Raw genomic sequence first — 21,086 nt, forward strand, 5'->3', positions numbered from 1 at the left:
GCTGCAATAATGAATGAAAGTCCAGGAGAACATCCTGACATTACAAGCAGCTCGACAGAACCAGGGGGAGGGGGTGTTTTAAGTGTGTGTTTATTCCCCTGTAAAAACACATTTGGGTCCTGAAGCCATCACTTTAATTGAAGCCGACTTCAGCTAAAACATTCAGCAGTTATAAATATTATGCACACACTGCAAATGCATACACAAACACAAATATGTGTCTGGCAATGCATTTGCAGTGTGTGTGTGTGTGTGTGTGTGTGTGTGTGTGTGTGTGTGTGTGTGTGTGTGTGTGTGTGTGTGGGTGCCTGTGTGAGTTTCTGTGTGTTTGTACGTGCCTTTGCGTGTGTCTGTGTGTGTGTCTATGGGTGTATAATATATGTGTATGCCTCTGTATGTGTGTGCGAGTGTGTGTGTGTGTGTGTGTGGCAGAGGGAAGCCTTTATGTGTGTGTGAAGGACAGCTGCCCCCTCCTCCCTCCCCTTCCACCGCTATGACCCCCGTCTTCAGAACCGTCAATCCCATAATCGTTTGGATCCAGCACTGTCTGTCTCCCGCGGCGTGGCTGCCGGTCTCGTTTGGTGGTCCGGTGGGCTGGCTGACGGGCGGGCATGCCTTCCATGATGCAGTAGATCGGCTATAAACAGGGAGCGTACTCAGGGGAGGGGGGGAGGCAGACGGGGGAGAGCGAGAGACGCGATAGCGAATAACCGTGCTTCCTCATTCACCAGACGGACTGTCAGTGTTTCCAGACTCGGGGACAAAGTATGATGTGGTGTGTAAACGGCGCTGGCCCGCCGGCCTGGGGTCGTGGGACGCACGGGGAGGAGGGGAGTGCTGATCTATTACGAGCTTAAGCCTGAATGAAAACAATATCAATTTGGTGCGTAACGCGTTTGACATTCTCAGTCACATTTTCCGCCTGACGTTGGAAATGGCGGAAGGGGTTTAAGGCTATCCTGCAGAACTGTGCAGTGGTCACCGTGGTAACGAGAGCGTTGACAGGTGAAGACTCTGGCTTCCTTAAAACAACACAACACAAAGATCCATAGGATAGGTGACTATGATTAGGATGGTGAGGTCATAGCACAGCTTCCAGTGCTGTGCGAGAGATCAATAGCTTGACCGATTATAGATTATAGACGCAAACGCAAGCAGATAGAGGGATAGATATGGGAACAAATTGATATAAGGCCCTCGATAGTGAAGTAGAGACCTATCGAGATAAAGGCAGGGTTGGAACCAGGGACCTTTGATACAATAAGTGGAGAGAGAGGAGGAGGGATTAAAGAGGATTACACCAGTCTGGACGTGGGTTCAGCCTCAGATCAGATGGCTGGCATATATACACTCTGCCCTACAGAGTGTGTGTGTGTGTGTGTGTGTGTGTGTGTGTGTGTGTGTGTGTGTGTGTGTGTGTGTGTGTGTGTGTTTTTTTTATTTGTGTGTATGTGGTTGTGGTATTGTATGTTTGCGGACCAGAGAGAGAGAGAGAGAGAGAGAGAGAGAGAGAGAGAGAGAGAGAGAGAGAGAGAGAGAGAGAGAGAGAGAGAGAGAGAGAGAGAGAGAGAGAGAGAGAGAGAGAGAGAGAGAGAGAGAGAGAGAGAGAGAGAGAGAGAGAGAGAGAGAGAGAGAGAGTGTGTGTGTGTGTTTGGGTAGCTCACAACATTCTCTTATGTTCAGGATGCTCGATCAAAACAAAAAACAACGTAGAATACTTCTTTCCCCACATGCTATTAGATATCACTCGTCAACTAAATAACCCACCAACATCCAACAGTCTATCCGTCCTCCACAAGAATGCTCCTCTCTGAAAGGTTTTCAAGCGATGTCATATGTGCAGTTTTATTCTTTCCCCATTTACCCTTTCAAAGTAAAGCCTCAAATAGAACCTTCAAAGAACCTCAGCTGACGGAATAATCAATACACTGTGTTGTGGGTGGGTGGGTGTGTGTGGCTGTGTGAAATGCGTGTGTGTGTGTGGATAGGGGTACAGGTCAGATTATATCTTTTGTTCACTTGGATGATGCATTAGATGTCACAGACATCAGATCAGCAGATTACCATATCATTTTGAGGCAGGGCTGGAGGATGTTAATGTGTGTGTGGGGGTGTTTGTGGTGTGTGTCTGTAATTGTGTGTGTGTGCGTGTGTGCAATGGTGTGTGTGTGTGTGTGACAGTGAGAGAGTGTCTGTTCGGTGAGGGGGTGTTTTTATGGGTAAGTTCATGATTGTTTGTGTGTCTGTGTGTGTGGGGGAGGGTCAAGTTTATGTTCACACGTCATTTTGTTGGGGTAGATGCCGTTGGTGAGCCTATGCCGGTATCATCGTCAATACACACAAGTGTGTGTGTGTATTTTTGTCTTTGTTTGTGTGTGTGTGTGTGTGTGTGTGTGTGTGTGTGTGTGTGTATGTGTGTGTGCATGTGTGTGCGTTCAAATGTGTGTGTGTGTGTGTGTGTGTGTGTGTGTGTGTGTGTGTGTGTGTGTGTGTGTGTGTGTGTGTGTGTGTGTGTGTGTGTGTGTGTGTGTGTGAGGGGGACGGGACAGGGGACGGGACATGGCCGGCTAAGCTTTACTCATTAAGCCCACAGAGAGGTGAGCATATGGGGACTGGAGGCTCAGCCCCGCGTCCCGACAGAAGGAGGCTGGAGGGACGTGCTGTCTGTGGCTTTGTTCTGCAGCACTCTCTCCATTGTGCTTGATATTATTATCCCTCCTCATGGCCATGGAGCTCACCGCCTGTAATAGCCTACCAGCCGCCTTTCTTTGAAAAGGGCTATTAATAAATAACCAATGGACTGGAACACACAAAATCAATTCAGATGACTGCATTGATTACATGTTAATTTGTATTTGGGGAGGGGGGTAATATTGGTTATTCCAAACAAAATTAGAGCTGCTGGTTCAGGGTAAGGTTTAGGATTAGGATTATTAATTCAACTATAATGTTTAACCTTATATTTAAGTGTTAGTAATTTGAGGAGTCCCTTTAACACTAATATGACAATTTCAAAATATGTACAGGTGTCCATATTGATACAACTCATCTGGAATTGGAACGAAATAAAAAAAGGAGAGTAAAAAGATAACAAGCAAATTACTTGATTCTTCTTGTCTCTCATCAATATATAATCCTTTCATTATATGACGCTAATGTATTCCCCAACTCTAATCCAGAACCTTACCCATACAAAGTTGTCATCGTAACGATTCCATAGAACATTATTCAACGTCCAATTCGTTAACGGGACAATAAACTGGACGTTGAGTAACATGGCCCTGCTCTTAATGCCATATCTGTTTCCAGCCACTGCCATGCGTTTCAACAGCACGGAAAGGTTTAGCTCATTTACAAGCTTTTGTCACCTTCTGTTTTCTATCAAAATGTTTTTGGGGGGAAGGGGCGTTCATAACTGGCCCCTTTATTCATCAAGTGCCGCAGTAATGGCACCCCTCCCTGAGAGTGTGTCCCAGAGTGTGGGTAACCCAGGGCTCGCTGCCACCTCGCTGGGTAACAGTTAATCTTTTGCTGCATTGCCAGTGGACGTTGGTCTCTAATAAACTTTGAATGTCAACTGGGCTAGGTTTCCTTTTATTTATGATGGACTTGTTAATACGGCTTTCCTTTGTTGTTTATTTCTTTCTTTCATTCTCACTCTTAGTAAGTTGTTATCACCCCCTTCTAAGTAGACCCTGTTCTTGGACGTTGTACGGTTTAAGACCTGCGTGCCGGTCGCACGCAGGTCTTGATGTGGTCCGCTCCCAGTGGCCCCGTTCTGCTTTACATCGTGTGCTGCAAGACATGTAGGCCCTTGAATCTTTTATACAAGCTAAGACCTCAGAAAAAACAGGTTGAGCTCAGCTTGTTTACACAATAGTGAGTGTCTGTTTCAGTCTCATCCTCTTGGTACATGTTTCACTTTGTACACGGCTGTAAAACTAAGATCAATACACTGCATGGATCGATGATGATGATGACGAGGACCATAATAAACCATATTTGAGCATACGTGAAGCTAAAAATAGCTTGTCAGCCAGCCAGCCATTACCCTTGAGCAGGCTCTTTCCACTGACCGGGCCTGTGGACGTTAACGTGGTCTCACTGGGAGCGGAGCTGGCTTAATGCGTCCATTCACTGGTTCTCTCTCTGAGGAACGCGGGGCTCTCCGCCAGAGCTCCTTCCCAGGGCCTCCAACAAGGGTCTGCTTATGGGCTTATTCCGCCAACGTTCTCCCCTCAAATAACTCTGTTGTTTATCTTTCTTTATTCTTTGCACCTTGCTGCCAATCAGGTCAACAGCAGCCAGCTGTGCAGTCCAGTCACGAGTGCACACACACACAGAGGTTTTGTGTGTGTGTGTGTGTGTGTGTGTGTGTGTGTGTGTGTGTGTGTGTGTGTGTGTGTGTGTGTGTGTGTGTGTGTCTATGTGTGTGTTATAATTTATTTAAGCTAAGGCTGGGTTGGACCCCACTCGGGGTCTCGAAGTGGAAAAGGGGCTGACGACTCCCGCCTGGCCTCCAGGAGATTTCTCTGCTGCTGCAGTCACTTCGACCTGGGCCGGCTGTGCAGACAGAGCCCTCTGAGTGGACCCTCGGCCCGCCGGGGTCTCCTTCAATAGCGCCATAATGAAAGCATCCTGGATCTCTCTGTGTTTCTCAGACCTGCGGGGTTGTTTCCCCTCTTGGTGCGGCGCCTGATTGAAGTTCAAACCTGTTCTTCTTTTCCTGTGTGAGTCAGAGTGCTCTGTTAAAACACCAATTATACCCCCCCGAATACAAGTTTAAATGAATGTGTCTGGAGGTCTCTCTCTTAACCTCTGCTAATTTCTCAATCCCCTATAATGATTACGGTCATTCCCTCTCTTTTATTATATCCGATTAAACGTCAACTGTTTCTCTCTCTCTTTCTCTCTCTCTCTCTCTCTCTCTCTCTCTCTCTCTCTCTCACTTGCTTGCTCTCTCCCGCTCTCTCTCTCTCTCTCTCTCTCTCTCTCTCTCTCTCTCTCTCTCTCTCTCTCTCTCTCTCTCTCTCTCTCTCTCTCTCTCTCTCTCTCTCTCACTCGCTTGCTCTCTCTCTCTCTCTCTCTCACTCGCTTGCTCTCTCACTCGCTTGCTCTCTCTCTCTCTCTCACTCGCTTGCTCTCTCTCTCTCTCTATCTCTCTCTCTCTCTCTCTCTCTCTCTCTCTCTCTCTCTCTCTCTCTCTCTCTCGCTCTCTCTCTCCACCCACTCTCTCTCTCTCATTCTCTCTGCCTCTCTACCTCTCAGAGACATGTTTAACGGTCCAGGAAACAACAGTAGACAGAGACTGAGGAATGTGGAACCAATGGTCATAGGAACGTACTGTTCTGATGGATTGGCCATTAGCGCACTAGGATTTCCTGTGGCCTTCTTCCTTCCAAAAGATGTAATATCACTCCTCAGAATGAAGCATCTCACATCATGTGTTAGTGCAACAAGGAGGACAGGTCTGTGTTGTTCTGGCATCCATTGGTCCCGTCTGTGCTCAACTGATAGAGCACAGTGTTAACACCGCCCGGGTGAAAGGTTAAATTCACACTCGGGCTACCAATGCTAAGAATGTATGACCTCACACTATTGTAAACCTGTCAAGATAAAGCGTCCAGCAAATGACATATTATATTATCATGGCATATACTGTATATATCATCATATGTATCCATTGCGACGACATTGCATACTTGAGTCGCTGTCGGCGCAGTGTTTTACTGCGTGATGTGCCCGGGCCGTTGTGATGTGTGTGTGTTTAGGTTTCGCCCGTACGGATGTTTTTCACACTGAACCAGGGGGCCTAAGGTTTGCCTCCAGCGCTTACTTCATGTTCCCGAAATATCCGGATGAAAGACGAAGTGTCCTGCCCGCTCGTCCCCCTCTTACTCATCTCCCCCCCCCCCCCCCCATGTCCTCAGCTCTAACAGTATCCATTGCTCCCAGGGATGTATAATTGCTCCCCTATTCCTACTCTTTCTAATCCCTTTTCCTCCCCTCCCCTCCCCTCCCCTCCCTCCTCCCTCCCCTCCCCCCCCCTCCCCTCCCCTCCCTCCCCTCCCCTCACCCCTGCCCCTCCTCTCACAGGCGTTTTGTCCTCCACCCGCTGTCCTTTCATCCTCACTCCCCCCCCCCCCCCCCCCCCTGACGGACTCCTCCTCTTCTCTGTTCGGCCGTCCCCACCCCTCCCTCTGCTTCGGCAGGGCTCCTCCCCCTCCCCTTTCCCCTCCTTCTTTCCTATACTGTCCCACCCCCCCCCCCCCCCCCCCCCCTCTTGGCCAGGCCTCCGCCCACCACCCTCCCCCTCCTCCACCTCTCCACCCACTCTCCATTAGGCAGTCTGTCATTAGCCCGTATATAAGGCCAGTGCATCCTTCTCTCTCTACCTCACTCACACGTTCACACACACACACACACCCACGTGCACACTGCGTGCGGGCTGTAGCAGGACGTGCATTCAGGGAGGACTGGGAACAATACAATCTACCTGACCATCAAGGATTGCTTTTCCCCTGTTAGGAGATTTCCTAATTAAGAAGGTACAGCTTGACAACAGCTTTATACAGAATAGAGCATGCTCTGAGAATTATGTGATTGTTTTTCAGTGTAAACCCTCTGAGGCTTTGCTTGGGAGTTTTGGTATAATTCTTTTTTTATTTTGTGATGTTTTTATTTGACCTGTTTCCATACAGTTTAAGTCTAATTGAGGCTTAGCACTCTTTCCCAAGAGATACTTTTGTGTGCTTTGGATTGTGTTTGATCAGAGAAATGTCTTTCTATTACTAAATCAGTTGTTTAAGCCTTTTTTATAATCCATGCTAAAAAACTATGGAAACGGATTTTGGTTTATGTGTGTGTGTTTGGTTGGATGTTTGTTAAAGTGTGTGTGTGTGCGTGTGTGTGTGTGTGTGTGTGTGTGTGTGTGTGTGTGTGTGTGTGTGTGGGTGTGGGTGTGGGTGTGTGTGTGTGTGTCTGTTTGTTTGTTTGTGTCAGTGTGTGTCTGTGCATGTCTGCATGTCTGTTGGTCTGCAGGTCTTTCCTCTGCTTCAAATAATTCAACTAACGTGTCATTTTCTCTAAAACATGGTAGCACATACAAGGACAATGTACAGAACAGGCCTATTTTATGACCACTTCTCCAGCAATGTTAATATCACAATGTTTTCAGAATCTGGACACAATGTTTGCATTTTATTGATATTACTATAATTGTAGTTTATTGTAGTTTATTGCAGTTTATTATCATTGATCAGTTTCTCTCATCTGTTTCCTGTCTAACTCCTTTCTGTTTCTCCTTTATCGACCCCATTTAATAATTTAACCCCTTTCGACCTCTCGGTAAACTGTACACCACCAATAACTTCCGTTCTTCCCCTTCTTTCTCTTCCTCCTCTTCGTCGTTTCCCAGACCCTGGGATCTAGCCCTCAAAGCGCTACCGGTCGTTAGCGTCGCTGTCAGAGTTCCCGACACGCCTTGGCAAGACAGGTTGGCGTTCAGGCCCAGTGACCTCACCGCCCGCCTCCACAGCCGCCGACACAGAACCGACCCGTGAGTCAGTGACGTCACCGTCAGCCCGCCAACAACCCCCGCCGACCACGTCACCCGGACCCGTCGCCAACGCCGCCGTCGCCCAGGGAGACATGAGCAGCAACTACAGCGTCACACTCCTAGGCCCCGCCCCCTGGGGCTTCAGGCTGCAGGGAGGGAAGGACTTCAACCTGCCACTCGCCATCTCCAGGGTGAGCCGGACAGACACACGGACACGGACACAGGCGCTCGCACACACACACACGCACACACACACACACACACACACACACACACACACACACACACACACACACACACACACACACACACACACACACACACACACACACACACACACACACACACACACACACTGTCTCTCCCGCTCTAGGTCTCTTTGTCTCGTTCTCCCTTTTCGGCTTTAAACTTCTGCCAATATCAAGACAGCTGCCGTCTCTCAATTAACATCTGAGCAGCAACGATAGCAACTTGAGATGTATGTGTGTGCAAATATCTTTTGGCACACACCTTTTCATTCATGCAATGTGAAGAATTAACTTGATGGTCTCTTGATTCACTTTAAATTGACTGTATCAATTGGACTCATTCACCTCTTCCCAATCTATAAACTTTGAAGAACTCTCCAATTATAATTAGTTGTGATTGTGAACAAACACTAGTGGGAGATTTGTAGCTTCTCTGTCACCAGTGATTTAAAATCAGACACCCTGAACAACTCTGAAACACACACACACACACACACACACACACACACACACACACACACACACACACACACACACACACACACACACACACACACACACACACACACACACACACACACACACACACACACACACACAATGTGGTAATGTGCACATACATAGCATCCACTCCCATGCTGGCAGAGTAGATACTCAAGGCAACATGAGACTGATGGATCGGGTGCCATGTGAATATTTGTCATACTGTGATGGTATCATGTGTAGTGTATATGTAGTCTTTGTGTGAGTTATTGTAGATGCGTGTGGATTTGTGCATGTGTGCGTTTGTGTTATTTTAGGGAAATCAGTGACATATTGGATATGAGCGAGAAAAAGACCAGAAAGGTCAAACCGGAGCACTGCTGGGTGACTGGCAGGTCATTCTTACACAGGAGAGGATTGCAGCCAGCTCACTGTAATGGTCCCAGCCTCCACTGTGACCTCTGCTGGGAGATGGCGGTGATGGTGTATTTTAACAGAAGGTTTATAGTCCTGGCAGCAGTTCTGGCTTGAAGTTAATGATACAGTTGAGCGCAAGCAATACTTTAGTCTCTTGGAATTAAGTGGTCTACCAGATGTAGATCTCCCTCCCACCCCAATATGACATGCACCATTCTGCCAGGCCCAAATCCACAACAGATTCATTATTGTGCTTTGAGATGAGTGCAGTGCTGGGATCTTAAAGTTGTGCTCGGTCAGATAAGGAGGCACTTGAACACGTGTTCACCCCTGCGGCGTACTCTTACTACACAGCCATCCTGCCGGTCTGACTCGCAGGCCATCAGGGTAATTATTGAGCCACAATTGAATAATGGTAAAGGTATGATAATGGCAATGGTAACTGGAGGAAAATAACACTTACCTTATTATACTTGAACTCTCTTTACGGGCATGTCTCTCTCTCTCTCTCTCTCTCTCTGTCTCTCTGTCTCTCTGTCTCTCTGTCTCTCTCTCTCGCTCTCTCGCTCTCTCTCTCTCTCTCGCTCTCTCTCTCTCTCTCTCTCTCTCTCTATAAATATATTTCTCACTCTATATTGCTCTCTCTCTCTATTGCTCTCTCTCTATTCCTCTCTACTGCTCTCTCTTTCTCATTCATGGATGCGGATCTCAGTCCCCTCCAACTTCTGACAACTTGAACATGACGATTAGCGATTTACTTCTATGACTATTTTCAGAGTATGAATGAGGCTGCATTCGTGGATGTGTGGCTTTGTTAAATATGGAGAGTTATGGCCTAAAAGTGGTTGATTACAGTAATAAATATTTATGCTACTATAAATGGCAGTGTGTCGGCTACAGCAGATCATTTGATATATAGGTTGGTGATATTGTTAATGTCCGCTCCAAAAAAGAATGCCATGTTGTGGTCCCCCCTATAATGAGAATCTCCCTCTCTCTCTCTCTCTCTCTCTCTCTCTCTCTCTCTCTCTCTCTCTCTCTCTCTCTCTCTCTCTCTCTCTCTCTCTCACAAACACAGTTGGTTCCATGCCCTGTAAGGTCTTTGGCGAGGCCTGACTAAGTCCTCATAAACCCCATTGTATTCAGCATGGCTGTGAGAGACCAGGACAGCCAAACCACCACAACCAAACCCACAAAATCCCTTTAAAGGGCAGTTGAATCAAGCATCTCACTCAAACACACACTGACACACACACAGACACACACACACACACACACACACACACATACACACACACACACACACACACACACACACACACACACACACACACACACACACACACACACACACACACACACACGCACACGCACACAAACACAAACATGTTGGCTGGTTCCTAAGGACCGACCACAAAACGTCAGGTTGGTAAAAGGGTAAGCGAATGCCAAACCAGTTACAGTCGTGCTGTTGCTATGCTCAACTTCAAAGAAGGTTCTGTGTGACTGCATAGTGAAATCTCACATTGTACTGATATGACACTTCTTGTCACTGACATATGTGTATGTTTATATAGGTATGACGTATTTCCTGAACTTGCTGCACGATTTGTTGATGCAAAAGGTCCTAAAGCTAACCCCAACCCATTTTTAGAAAGGGCTTCAAGTTGGGTTTTTACAATGAAGAGAGGCAACGTCTAGCCTGACTCTTTGTTATGATTTACAAGTTGAATGTTTTACTGGCATTTTTACAGGACTCGATAGCTCAGGTACATAGAGAAGCTCATTGAAGAGGAATGCTTTTAAAGGAGATACTATTTCTGGGCATAGGGACAGTCATCTTCGTTATTTATTTAAATGCCTCTGGTCATCTGGATGCAAACTGCAAGTGAATGCTTTTCAATGATGCTTTTCAATATAGTCCATTTCACAGAGGAAGAGACACTGACCCTTGCAGCTTTGCTGGAAGAAAAGCTGACTTTGATTGGTTACGATTCTGTCATTCTCCTGTGGGCCTTTCTTATCAATCATTTCCTGTTCTTGCTCTTTGGCTCGTGCATGTTGCCTAGCAACCCTGTTAACAGAACCGGTGGGGGGGGGGCGGGACTGTTTTTCTTACAGTTCACATCAAACTCAGCCAAACGAATCACACACACATTTGTTAAATCGCTTCAGTGTATCCTGCCGAGGCCGCTCGTATCATCAGGTAGTCCACAGGCCAAGACTATCCCTAAGCGCTCTGATTTAGATCTCTGTTTGTTGGAACCTTGGCCTTCCACAGAGAGCAGATTTCAGGGCGAGCAGCCCCCAGGCCGGCTCACCGGCCGCGAGACTACCGAAAGCTTTCAGGCTAATTACATTTACAGTACAGCTCACAGCGGACACTATTTACAGTCAGTTCACAATCGTAACCTTTTAGCGGCACAGCCCATAAATAAGATTTACCGTTAGGGTAATTTCAGAGAACCTGGCCCAAGGGAGCGAGTGCATTAGGCGTCTAAGAATAGTTAGCCAGCTCCAAGTCAAATGACCTCACACAGCCAATTTAGAGATAGAATGCCCCCCAGAGCAATTTACCTAGTACATCTTTGGATACAATCCTATCAACATTGAGTTCTCCATACAACACAAAAAGTCTTTGTTGCAAGTAGTAATACTTGCAACAAGTAGCACTGTAAGTAATTATGCAGCAATAGATCGTCCATGTATACTGGGTTAAATATAAGATCCACATGTTTCAACTCAATTCTATTTGTATAGCCCTTTCTCACAATTACAGTCTCCCAGGGCTTTAGATTCCCACATTAGACGACATCGCCTAACCCCAGCCCATCAAAAGGGCGACCAACGATTTCCCCAAACGTCCCTAGAGAATGAACATTTAAGAGGGTTCCCTCCTTCTAATGGTAGCTGCTATTGCAGCATGTGCTCCGAGGGACATGATGGATAGGATGGCAGAATAACCACGAGTTAAGAGAAGTCCAAGTGAATGTCGAGCAATCAGGGAAGATAAGCAAGCAACAATTAACAGAAGTCCTTTTCGAATCAATCATGAGATTTAATGCAGACCGATATTTATAGAACTTACCTTTTTCAATCCATCGCTGGGCAATTAAACAAAATGTGGAAATCCCATTTGCTACATTGAGAGCTGTGTACAAGTTGATTGTCTATACTCGAGAGCCAAGACAACTGGACAGCTAATCTATACTAAAGCCTTTCAGCGAAAAATAAATTTCCTGGAACAGTGTTAGCCAGGGTGAGGAACGTCTGTCACACACACCGTTATAACAACTGACCTTAGAGACACATTTAGAAGGCAGATTCAAACCAGAAGTATTCTTTATTTTCCACTACCCCTCTCCCTGTCTGTCTCTCTGTCAGTCAGTAATTAGGCTCTGTCTTTCAATGGATTGTTTGATGCTTTCTATACAAAGCAGAGCCGTCCATTCCAACCTTCCATTGAATGATGTGCCCCTAAATCCACCTCAATCAAACAGGTCACCCTAGCTTTCATTCCTGTCCAAATATGAGAGCCAGGGTTAACTGCCTTTTGTTCTTAACGTTGTGTGTGCGCTTGTCTCTGTGTGAGTGTGTGTGTGTGTGTGTGTGTGACTGTGTGTGTGTGTGTGTGTGTGTGTATGCCTGCGTACACGTGTGTGTGTGTGTGTGTGTGTGTGTGTGTGTGTGTGTGTGTGTGTGTGTGTGTGTGTGTGTGTGTGTGTGTGTGTGTGTGTGTGTGTGTGTGTGTGTGTGTGTGTGTGTGTGTGTGTCAGTGTGTGTGTGAGTTTGCAGAGGGGCCCGCTGGACAGAAGGTGGGCTCAGACATGTCCCACTTGGCCCCAGCAGGATCCACATCATGGTCTGGGTTCATGGCAGCGGTTGCTGAAAGGTTGTCCTGAGGCCAGTTCAATTTGTCTTTACTTTCCTTTCAGTCCTGTCAGGGCTTTTGTTGTGTTCATGCTGCAAGTGTACGAGCAAGTAGCTCCTATGATGGTTAAATAGGCCCCTTAGTGGTTAGACTTAAATATTTAGAGATTTGAGGTGTATTAAGACCAATTAAGACCAATTAAGGAAAATGTTTATTTATATCTAAGATCATAGTTGATATTCTATCATATCCTATTCTTGTATATTCACTACGTGCTAGATACCATCCTCTATGACCATCCAGCATACAGAATTTTCGTCATTTGAAACACTTTTCAAAAGTCCTTTTCAAAGGCCTCCTTCATTCACTCCTAAATCGTTAATTTGCCCTTCCAGTGACGTCCTCAGTTATCCTTGCTGATGCATTATGGGAGGTGTCCGAGACACCACGATGACAGCTGTGACGCTAACGAATCCCAGTCTTGGCTTCCATATCGCACATACATAAAGCTGAAAGGCTAACCCTGAGCCAGGACGACTTTACCTTCAGCATTTGTCAAACTTAAACGATGTTAAACGGAATGTTTTTAAGCAGTATTTTATTGCAAAAAAAAGCCACAAAAGCCACATCCAAGGCCCTTAAAGACATATTGTTAATGCGCGTGAATTTCATTCCAATTGGTAATCCATCTTACTTGGATAGGGTAGCCCTCTGCTTTTGTGTGTGTGTGTGTGTGTGTGTGTGTGTGTGTGTGTGTGTGTGTGTGTGTGTGTGTGTGTGTGTGTGTGTGTGTGTGTGTGTGTGTGTGTGTGTGTGTGTGTGTGTGTGTGTGTGTGTGTGTGTGTGTGTGTGTGAGTGAGTGCTGTATGTGGGGCTGGTGGGGTGTGTGTGTGTGTGTGTGTGTGTGTGTGTGTGTGTGTGTGTGTGTGTGTGTGTGTGTGTGTGTGTGTGTGTGTGTGTGTGTGTGTGTGTGTGTGTGTGTGTGTGTGTGAGTGAGTGCTGTATGTGGGGCTGGTGTGTGTGTGTGTGTGTGTGTGTGTGTGTGTGTGTGTGTGTGTGTGTGTGTGTGTGTGTGTGTGTGTGTGTGTGTGTGTGTGTGTGTGTGTGTGTGTGTGTGTGTGTGTGTGAGTGCTGTATGTGGGGCTGGTGGGGTGTGTGTATGATTGAGGTCAGAGGTTGTGGTTCGGTTGTGATTAATGATATTGGCAGACAGCTGAGGTTGGGGGTATGGCCGCAGCAGGGGCCGCTCCATTTAATAGCGGTTCCATTTACAAACCACATTCACAACGGTATCGAAGAACATCTGCAGCTTATCGTTGACACCTCCCTGATCTGTAACGGCCAAGAGGTTTGTCATCAGTGTGAACTGATCAATGCTGTTTTAAAGTTTAATTTGATTCCTACCCTCAGTGGTTTGGTTTTGACTGTTTTTTCTCATACTGCGGTAAAGGTATTGTAAATGAAAACAGACACTAGGCAGAACTGTTGTGTCGGGGACAGCATATCAGTTTTGTTAAATATCATTATTCATGCAAAAATGATTTATTTTCATGTCACAATTATCCTTTCATGTACTGTGAGATTCGAGGCAAATTCCAGCAATTAACGTTTCATCCGAATGTAAGGTTGTGAATCATTGTACCTCAAACTGAAGTCCTTTACACGTCACACATGCATTAATAGTTCCACAAATGCTGTTCAGTTATAGCATAGAAAAGTGCAATTAGCTTTCACTACTCAAAGCTAATTGCATTAATATTCTATGAATTCTGTTTAGCTTTAGCATCGATAATTGCAATTTGCTTTTACAACAGAAATCATAAGCTTGGTTTGTAATGACATCACCACAATAAGGCCGAAACCAGGCAGTATTGTCCCTGGTGTTGGTGGAGTGGAAAGGCTGGCTGGAAGAAGACGCCAGTGAGCCTGCCAGTTGTAACTGGGCCAGATTAACTCACTGCTTCCCAAGGCCTTATGTTCCATAATGTGTCTTGTGTGGGTTTGGCTTTGACTGGCTCTGCTGCAGTGAACTGTGGGTAATGCAACCCCAACGTCTAGCCTATGGCCATTGTACATAAACTAATGCACAGTCTATTAACGTACGTTAATGCCACAGACCAAGGGGTTGGATTATCCGTCCATGGGAGGCTATTTATTCAGGCAGTGGTGATGGTTGTTTATTGCTGTAAGATAAATGGGTTGGCATCAGCCTGAGGCAATAATTGAAAACGGGTGTTTTGAATTTGTGGAACACAGTTGATTTCTCGTACATAAGATGACAATGTATTAATGTTCGGTCAAATGTACCATAATTATTACAAGGTAATATATATTACTTAAGTGTCCAAAATGACCCATTCACACAAGCACGTGCAAACACACACACACACACACACACATGTGCACACGCACACGTGCACGCGTACACGTACACACACAGATTTCGAATAAAGTCGTTGAGTGCGACAAACTGTTCGATCAGTTTGAGAGTATTTCTGGCAACGCTAGCAAAGTTTAGCATTATTAAATATATAATAACATCACATTGATTGATACTGGCATTTGGAACCATCCCATTCCTATTTCCATTTCCCAGCCTAATTTGACATTCCGTCTACCAATTTCTGTCTCCCATGTCACATAGATTTGTTTGTATTACTCTGAAACCTGGTTGTCAACACAAAAAGATGGTCTCAGTAAACATACAAAATTTAATGGTTCATATTCTTCGGAGATTGATCTCAGCAGACAGGTTAAGACTCAGTATCTGATTGCTTGGCTTACATAATGTAAACCTATCTTGATTGATTCTAGCTGGCATATTATCGCCCCCAACTGTGTTCCCCATAGCAAGAGTTTGTTTATTTATTGAATCATTCTGCTCATTGGTTGCATTTAATAATTGGTGTAGTTTGACCTTGTAACTAGTTACTTCAATACTAAGTTACTTAGCAAGTTGTTTTGTTAGTTTCAACATACTGAGCCATTTGCTCAACTTCCGTTTCTCATTGTCTGCATTCGATTTCTCCTATCTTTGGGATCAGATCAACATTCTCTTCTCTTGCAATATCGCGTTGCAGCTGAAGCTTGCCTCTGACCCCAGTTTGATATCAACCATAGGCCAAGTGTCCCTTTCCTTACGCAAGCTTCCACTCAAAGTTGATGACGTGTTGCAGACCGTTCCATACAAGGACTTTTCTCTTCCTGTCTCTCTCTCTGGCGCTCCTCGTTCGTTCAGTTCTCACCCTTGAACTCTGATGCCCCCCTTCATCCATCACTCCCTTGGCCTCCCTTTGCCTCGGCTTCTCTACCCACGTCTGTTTCCCTCAAGCTAACGATCCGAGCGCTTAGTGGCGTTTCGGAATGTTAGATTTACCATTCTTAATCCAGCTAGAAATGGAATCAAATTGTGCGTTGGGGAAGTGTCACTGGCCATATGTGTGATGAAGGCACACACTGTTTTTTTCGAAGCGAGGTTTCGCTCTTTTCGTTTGAATATATCCCTATCCGGGGACCCTAACAAAATGTTATTGTTTCGCGGGCTGAAACCCATTAGTTCTGTCTTGTTTAGTTGGAACCCATCTGCAAAAAGAATGTCTGCAGAACCATATTCCTGGTCCCGAAAACCTCCAAAAGAGCTCCAAAGGAAACAAATAACGGGGACGGCTGGCATGTGAAGAGTGTGTGCTCTGGTGAATAATGTTATGGTTCCGAAAGAATCCAATAGCAGTGTTTGTATCTCCTGATGTCGACACCGGCTCTTCAGAACGTGACGCAAAACATCTGCCCGTCGTCTCTGTCGTCCCCTCGTCTTGAGAAAGCGACCATTGTTTTCGGCGCCGTTGAGCTGACGTCGTCTTCCGGCCACACAATAACTTGTTTCATGAACTTTGGAGGGGGGCGGGGTGGGTCCTCTTTGTAGCTGTAGTATGTTGAAAGTAGGCTTTTCTTTCTTGGTCAAGTCAGTGTGTTGACACGTTTATCGTATGTTGGGAGGTGGCGAGGGCCAGTTGTTGTAAAGACTGTGAAGTTTTCTTTGCTACTGCTTTGCATCGACTGCTGTATGCTCTATTTACATTTCACATCGGTTCATTATCACCTCATCATCATGCTATATGGCCACAAATTTCTCTCAATGTCGTTTGATACATAAAATGCGAATTTGCTGATCTAACGGGTGACCATATTATTTCTAATTGCTATTCATCTCAAGTGCATATTGTCTTTATTTGTACCTTGATAGGTTGTTTAAAAAAAAAGCAGCTTTGAATGAATAACAAATATAGTACAGTATCAGTCTAAAGTAGTCCACCAGTTGTTGGAGCAGCTGCCTCATTAAACGGCCGGTTCCCAGACGATGCGTTCATGTAACGGTGGTTCAACGGAGGACTCACAGTCCCCAAGTGTTAACGGATGTCCCCCCACAGGCAGGTTGGAGCTGTGTGGGCTGGAGAGAGAGAGAGAGAGAGAGAGAGAGAGAGAGAGAGAGAGAGAGAGAGAGAGAGAGAGAGAGAGAGAGAGAGAGAGAGAGAGAGAGAGAGAGAGAGAGAGAGAGAGAGTCTCTGTGTCACTTTTAGTACAGATCACTGGCTTTGGTTTAGTACTAGCCAGACTGTCTGTGTGTCTGAGTGTATGTTGTTGTCTCTCTCTCTTTCCCTCGTTCACTCTCTCTCTCTCTAGCTCTCTCTTTGTCTACATCAGACTTTAAGCAGGACTTAATGTTGTGTTGCTTTGTGGCTATTTTGTTAGACTTCAGTAGCTCCAAAACTCACACAATCAAACTGCACACTGCTGTTGATACAAGGACAAATATAGACTCTGTCTTTAACTACAGCAAAAGCCACAGCATTTGTATTTCACTAAAAGGAGGTGAAAGAGAGAGAGCGGGGGGGAGAGACGGAGAGAGTCTGTGTGTTTGTGTGTGTGTGCGTGTGTGTGTGTGTGTGTGTGTGTGCGTGTGCGTGTGCGTGTGCGTGTGTGTGTGTGTGTGTGTGTGTGTGTGTGTGTGTGTGTGTGTGCATTGTGTGTGTGCTTGTGTGGGGCATTATGTGGTTAGCATAAGGTTTGAAATGGGCCCAGCTAGAATGAACAACACACCCTTGGAAGTGAAACAAAATGGTCAGAAACAAATCAAACCAAAGGAACCAATTCATGTTTTCTTGCTGAAGACCTCCATCTCCCTCTCTCATTCACTCTCTTGAGAAAGAGACCCCTCTTTCTCAATACTTTCGTCCAACCACCCTTTTGCCCTCTCTCTGTGGCTGTGTTTTCTTTCCATCGGTGGTTGTGGCGGCCGGGGCTGACGTTGCGTGTGATGGAGTGCTACGACTATAAAAGGTTGGAAGCATAGGGTCTTAACCTTAATCCCAGGCTAGGGCTTCTCTCATTAGCAGGCAGGGTATGTTTGTGATGGTGTTGAGTAAGATTGTGAAAGAACCACATTTAATTTCACAAAGTGTGATCATGTTTTTTTACAGTTTGCGTTAAGTGCATATGGTAATTATATATAATTATGTCCACAGTGCAAATAACTCTACCCTAAGGCTCTCACTCTCTCTATCTACCAAACTTTTTTCTCATAATCTCTCATAATGACCAACACACGTTTGGAAGCATTTCAAAATGTTCAGAAACAAATCAAACCTAATTTCAAAGTAACCAATATGTCATTGATTATTTTCTTGCTGAAAACTCCATCCATCTCACTTTCTCTCTCTCTCTCTCTCTCTCTCTCTCTCTCTCTCTCTCTCTCTCTCTCTCTCTCTCTCTCTCTCTCTCTCTCTCTCTCTCTCTCTCTCTCTCTCTCTCTCTAGCTTTCTCTTTCTCTAGCCCTCTCTCCCCTCAATGTCTCTCTCTCTCTAGCTCTCTGTATTAACATGGACCGTGTGATCTTTGCATGGTGTCTAAAGTAACAAATGACCTCACCAGTCACTGGACACACGTGGATACACTGTGTGACCAAGAATGGTCAGAACTATGCTCGACGGATAAGCTTCCTGTTATATAACAACGTCAAGTCATCGCCCCAATTACTTCTCTTCATTGTTTTTGCCTTGACTCTTAGCACTTGGGTATCATTATTTCCCATGGTTCAGTAGAAGCAAACCTTTCTCAAGGAGTTGAGGAACTATGATATAGCAACTACTAGGCCTATGCAAATAAAATCCTGGGTAACCAGACCTTAGTGAGAACCAAAGTTCTAACAGTGCCTTTGCCTCATGGGAAAAAGTGTGTGTGTGTGTGTGTGTGTGTGTGTGTGTGTGTGTGTGTGTGTGTGTGTGTGTGTGTGTGTGTGTGTGTGTGTGTGTGATTGTGTCGTCCCACACACGTTTCCATACGTGTCCCTCGCTCCCACAGCTATCTGATAGAGCTGAATCTGGTTTATATGATAGCCACTAATGCTATTTAAGACCCACCCAGGGACTAGACCGCCAGCGATCAAAGATTAAGGCCAGGCAAAGGGATATGTGATAGGGTTGTGTGCTTATATTAATAATAAATTGTACTATTGTATTATATTGACCATAAATTATACTTTTGCTTTCCGTATTCTGTTAAAGGTAGGCAATTCAGAGTATCCGAAAAAAGCCAATCCCCCTGAACACAGGAATAGCTCGCTAGCTTTAGCAATAGCCTTGTGTAACACTCCGGTCATGCGCACTGAGTGCTCGGGCAGTGTGTGCGGGTCGCCGGGTAGGTAGTCAGACAGGGAGGGCCATCCAAATCATTTCAACCAAGCTTATTAAAATTATTGGCTGGTTAGATTTATTGATTGCCGTCGGGATGAGAATTTGAACAAATAATTCACCAGACAATATATTCTTCGAAATATATAATATATAATTTCTCCCCCTCTAATGATTCAATACATGGTAGAAACATTTTCTGCAGTCTGCCAAAACATATAGAGAGATGTTTTTCCAAGCTGGGGCCACACCAGTACATATTCTCCATATACAGAAATATTTACACTTTGTTATAGGGGATTCAAACTCTAGCCTACCTGGTTGCCTGTATTGTTGCCATGGAACAGTGTGCATTCTCTGGTTTTCAAAGGCATCTACCTCCACTGCTCATTACCCATGTATTCACATGGCTAAGAGCAGGGCTTTTAGTTTTTGTAGGTTTTGGCCCTCTTTGCTCCACACTAACTGAATAATATTTACCATATGGAAAGAAGTTACGCACCTGGTAACAATTATGACATAACTCTGCTCAGAGTTTTTCATAGCATAGATCTGATACAAGGAGATACAGTATACAGTATTACACTATGCATAAGATAACATATATATACTGCATCTCTGAGGGATCCCGGATGGACTCTTTATTGCCCATAGGATCAGACATAATTAGATGTGTTTGAATTAAACATTGACCACAGATTGAAACATTGGAGCAACAGAATAGTGTGAACAACAATGGTTTTTCAGCTGGATGGCAATTTATTTTGTGTCCGGAATCTTTTTAAAAGTTTATTTGAGTGTAAACTCAAGTGAAAATGTTGCTGTTCACTTTCTGTTTAGATGTTAACAATAAACCCAAACCACAGCTGCTGCAAGGTGGTCATCATGCTCACCGTCCAAAACCAAAGACATAAGAAACTGTGTGAAAGCGTACGTGTGAACAAAGTGCTGTCTGGACTTAAAGAGAATTTTCCTGGATGGATATTAAATGTAATGTGAATACACACACCATACACAATTCTTCCTGCATCATTTAACGTTTCGAAAATGCCATCTAATCCTCTTTCCCTTGTCTCTTCTAATTGTTTAACTCTGTTTAGTTTGGAACAGTGGTAACGTTGTGTGTGGCTACACATACTATGAACAACTGTTGGCTAGTTAAACTTCTGCGTGGCAGCAATAACAAATAAAGGTCAACCAGAAGGATACTGACACAGTCAAGATGTTTGGTGCGTTGGCCCATTTATACAATAGCTGCTGATTCGCTGCACATGTGGACTGTTGTATATCATGTGGGGAAATAACAGTTGGCTCCATGACCTCCACAACATGTGTTTTTTACCAAGTCCAACCAATAACCAAAGGAACCAATTCATGTTTTCTTGCTGACTCTGAATTCTCAACTTGTCACTGTGTTTATCTGTCTACTCAAAGACAACAGTGTACAAATAGAAGCGCTGGAATCACCCTATATTCATATTCAGAATTCCTTTTTTATTAAAGTTGTCTATCATTATCAGATCATATTTCTATAGGTGAATTGAGATTTTGTTAAAGTTAGGTTAGGCAATTTGGAGAAACCAGCCAGAGGAAGTCCGATTTTGAGAGCATCCAACTGAAAAACTCCTACCCCTCCCTCCAGGCCTCCCTCCAAGGCCATTCCCCCAAAACATGTGGCTATCTCGCTAGCTTTAGCAATAAGTCAGCCTTGTGAAAGACTCCGGTCATACGTAATGAGTGCACGGGCAGAGTGTGCACACATAGCTTGGTAGGTAGACAGACAGACAGACAGGTAGGCCTTCCAATAATGTCATTGATGATTG

General features: G+C 45.1%; 1 protein-coding gene across 4 annotated transcripts in view; it reads left to right on the forward strand.

Annotated features, from left to right (window-relative positions):
- The first annotated feature begins 6,384 nt into the window (after nucleotides 1-6,384).
- pdlim5a (PDZ and LIM domain 5a) overlaps nucleotides 6,385-21,086 on the forward strand; it is a 57,281-nt gene continuing 42,579 nt past the window's right edge. For all 4 annotated transcript variants that reach the window (XM_056591837.1, XM_056591834.1, XM_056591835.1 and 1 more), the window contains exons 1-2: nucleotides 6,385-6,548; nucleotides 7,418-7,749. In XM_056591837.1, the coding sequence (XP_056447812.1) occupies nucleotides 7,651-7,749 (99 nt within the window). In that variant the 5' untranslated portion in view covers nucleotides 6,385-6,548; nucleotides 7,418-7,650. The remainder of the gene's footprint in view (nucleotides 6,549-7,417; nucleotides 7,750-21,086) is intronic.

Source organism: Gadus chalcogrammus, chromosome 6 (assembly GCF_026213295.1).
Source record: "Gadus chalcogrammus isolate NIFS_2021 chromosome 6, NIFS_Gcha_1.0, whole genome shotgun sequence".
In the NCBI taxonomy this organism is placed as follows: domain Eukaryota; kingdom Metazoa; phylum Chordata; class Actinopteri; order Gadiformes; family Gadidae; genus Gadus; species Gadus chalcogrammus.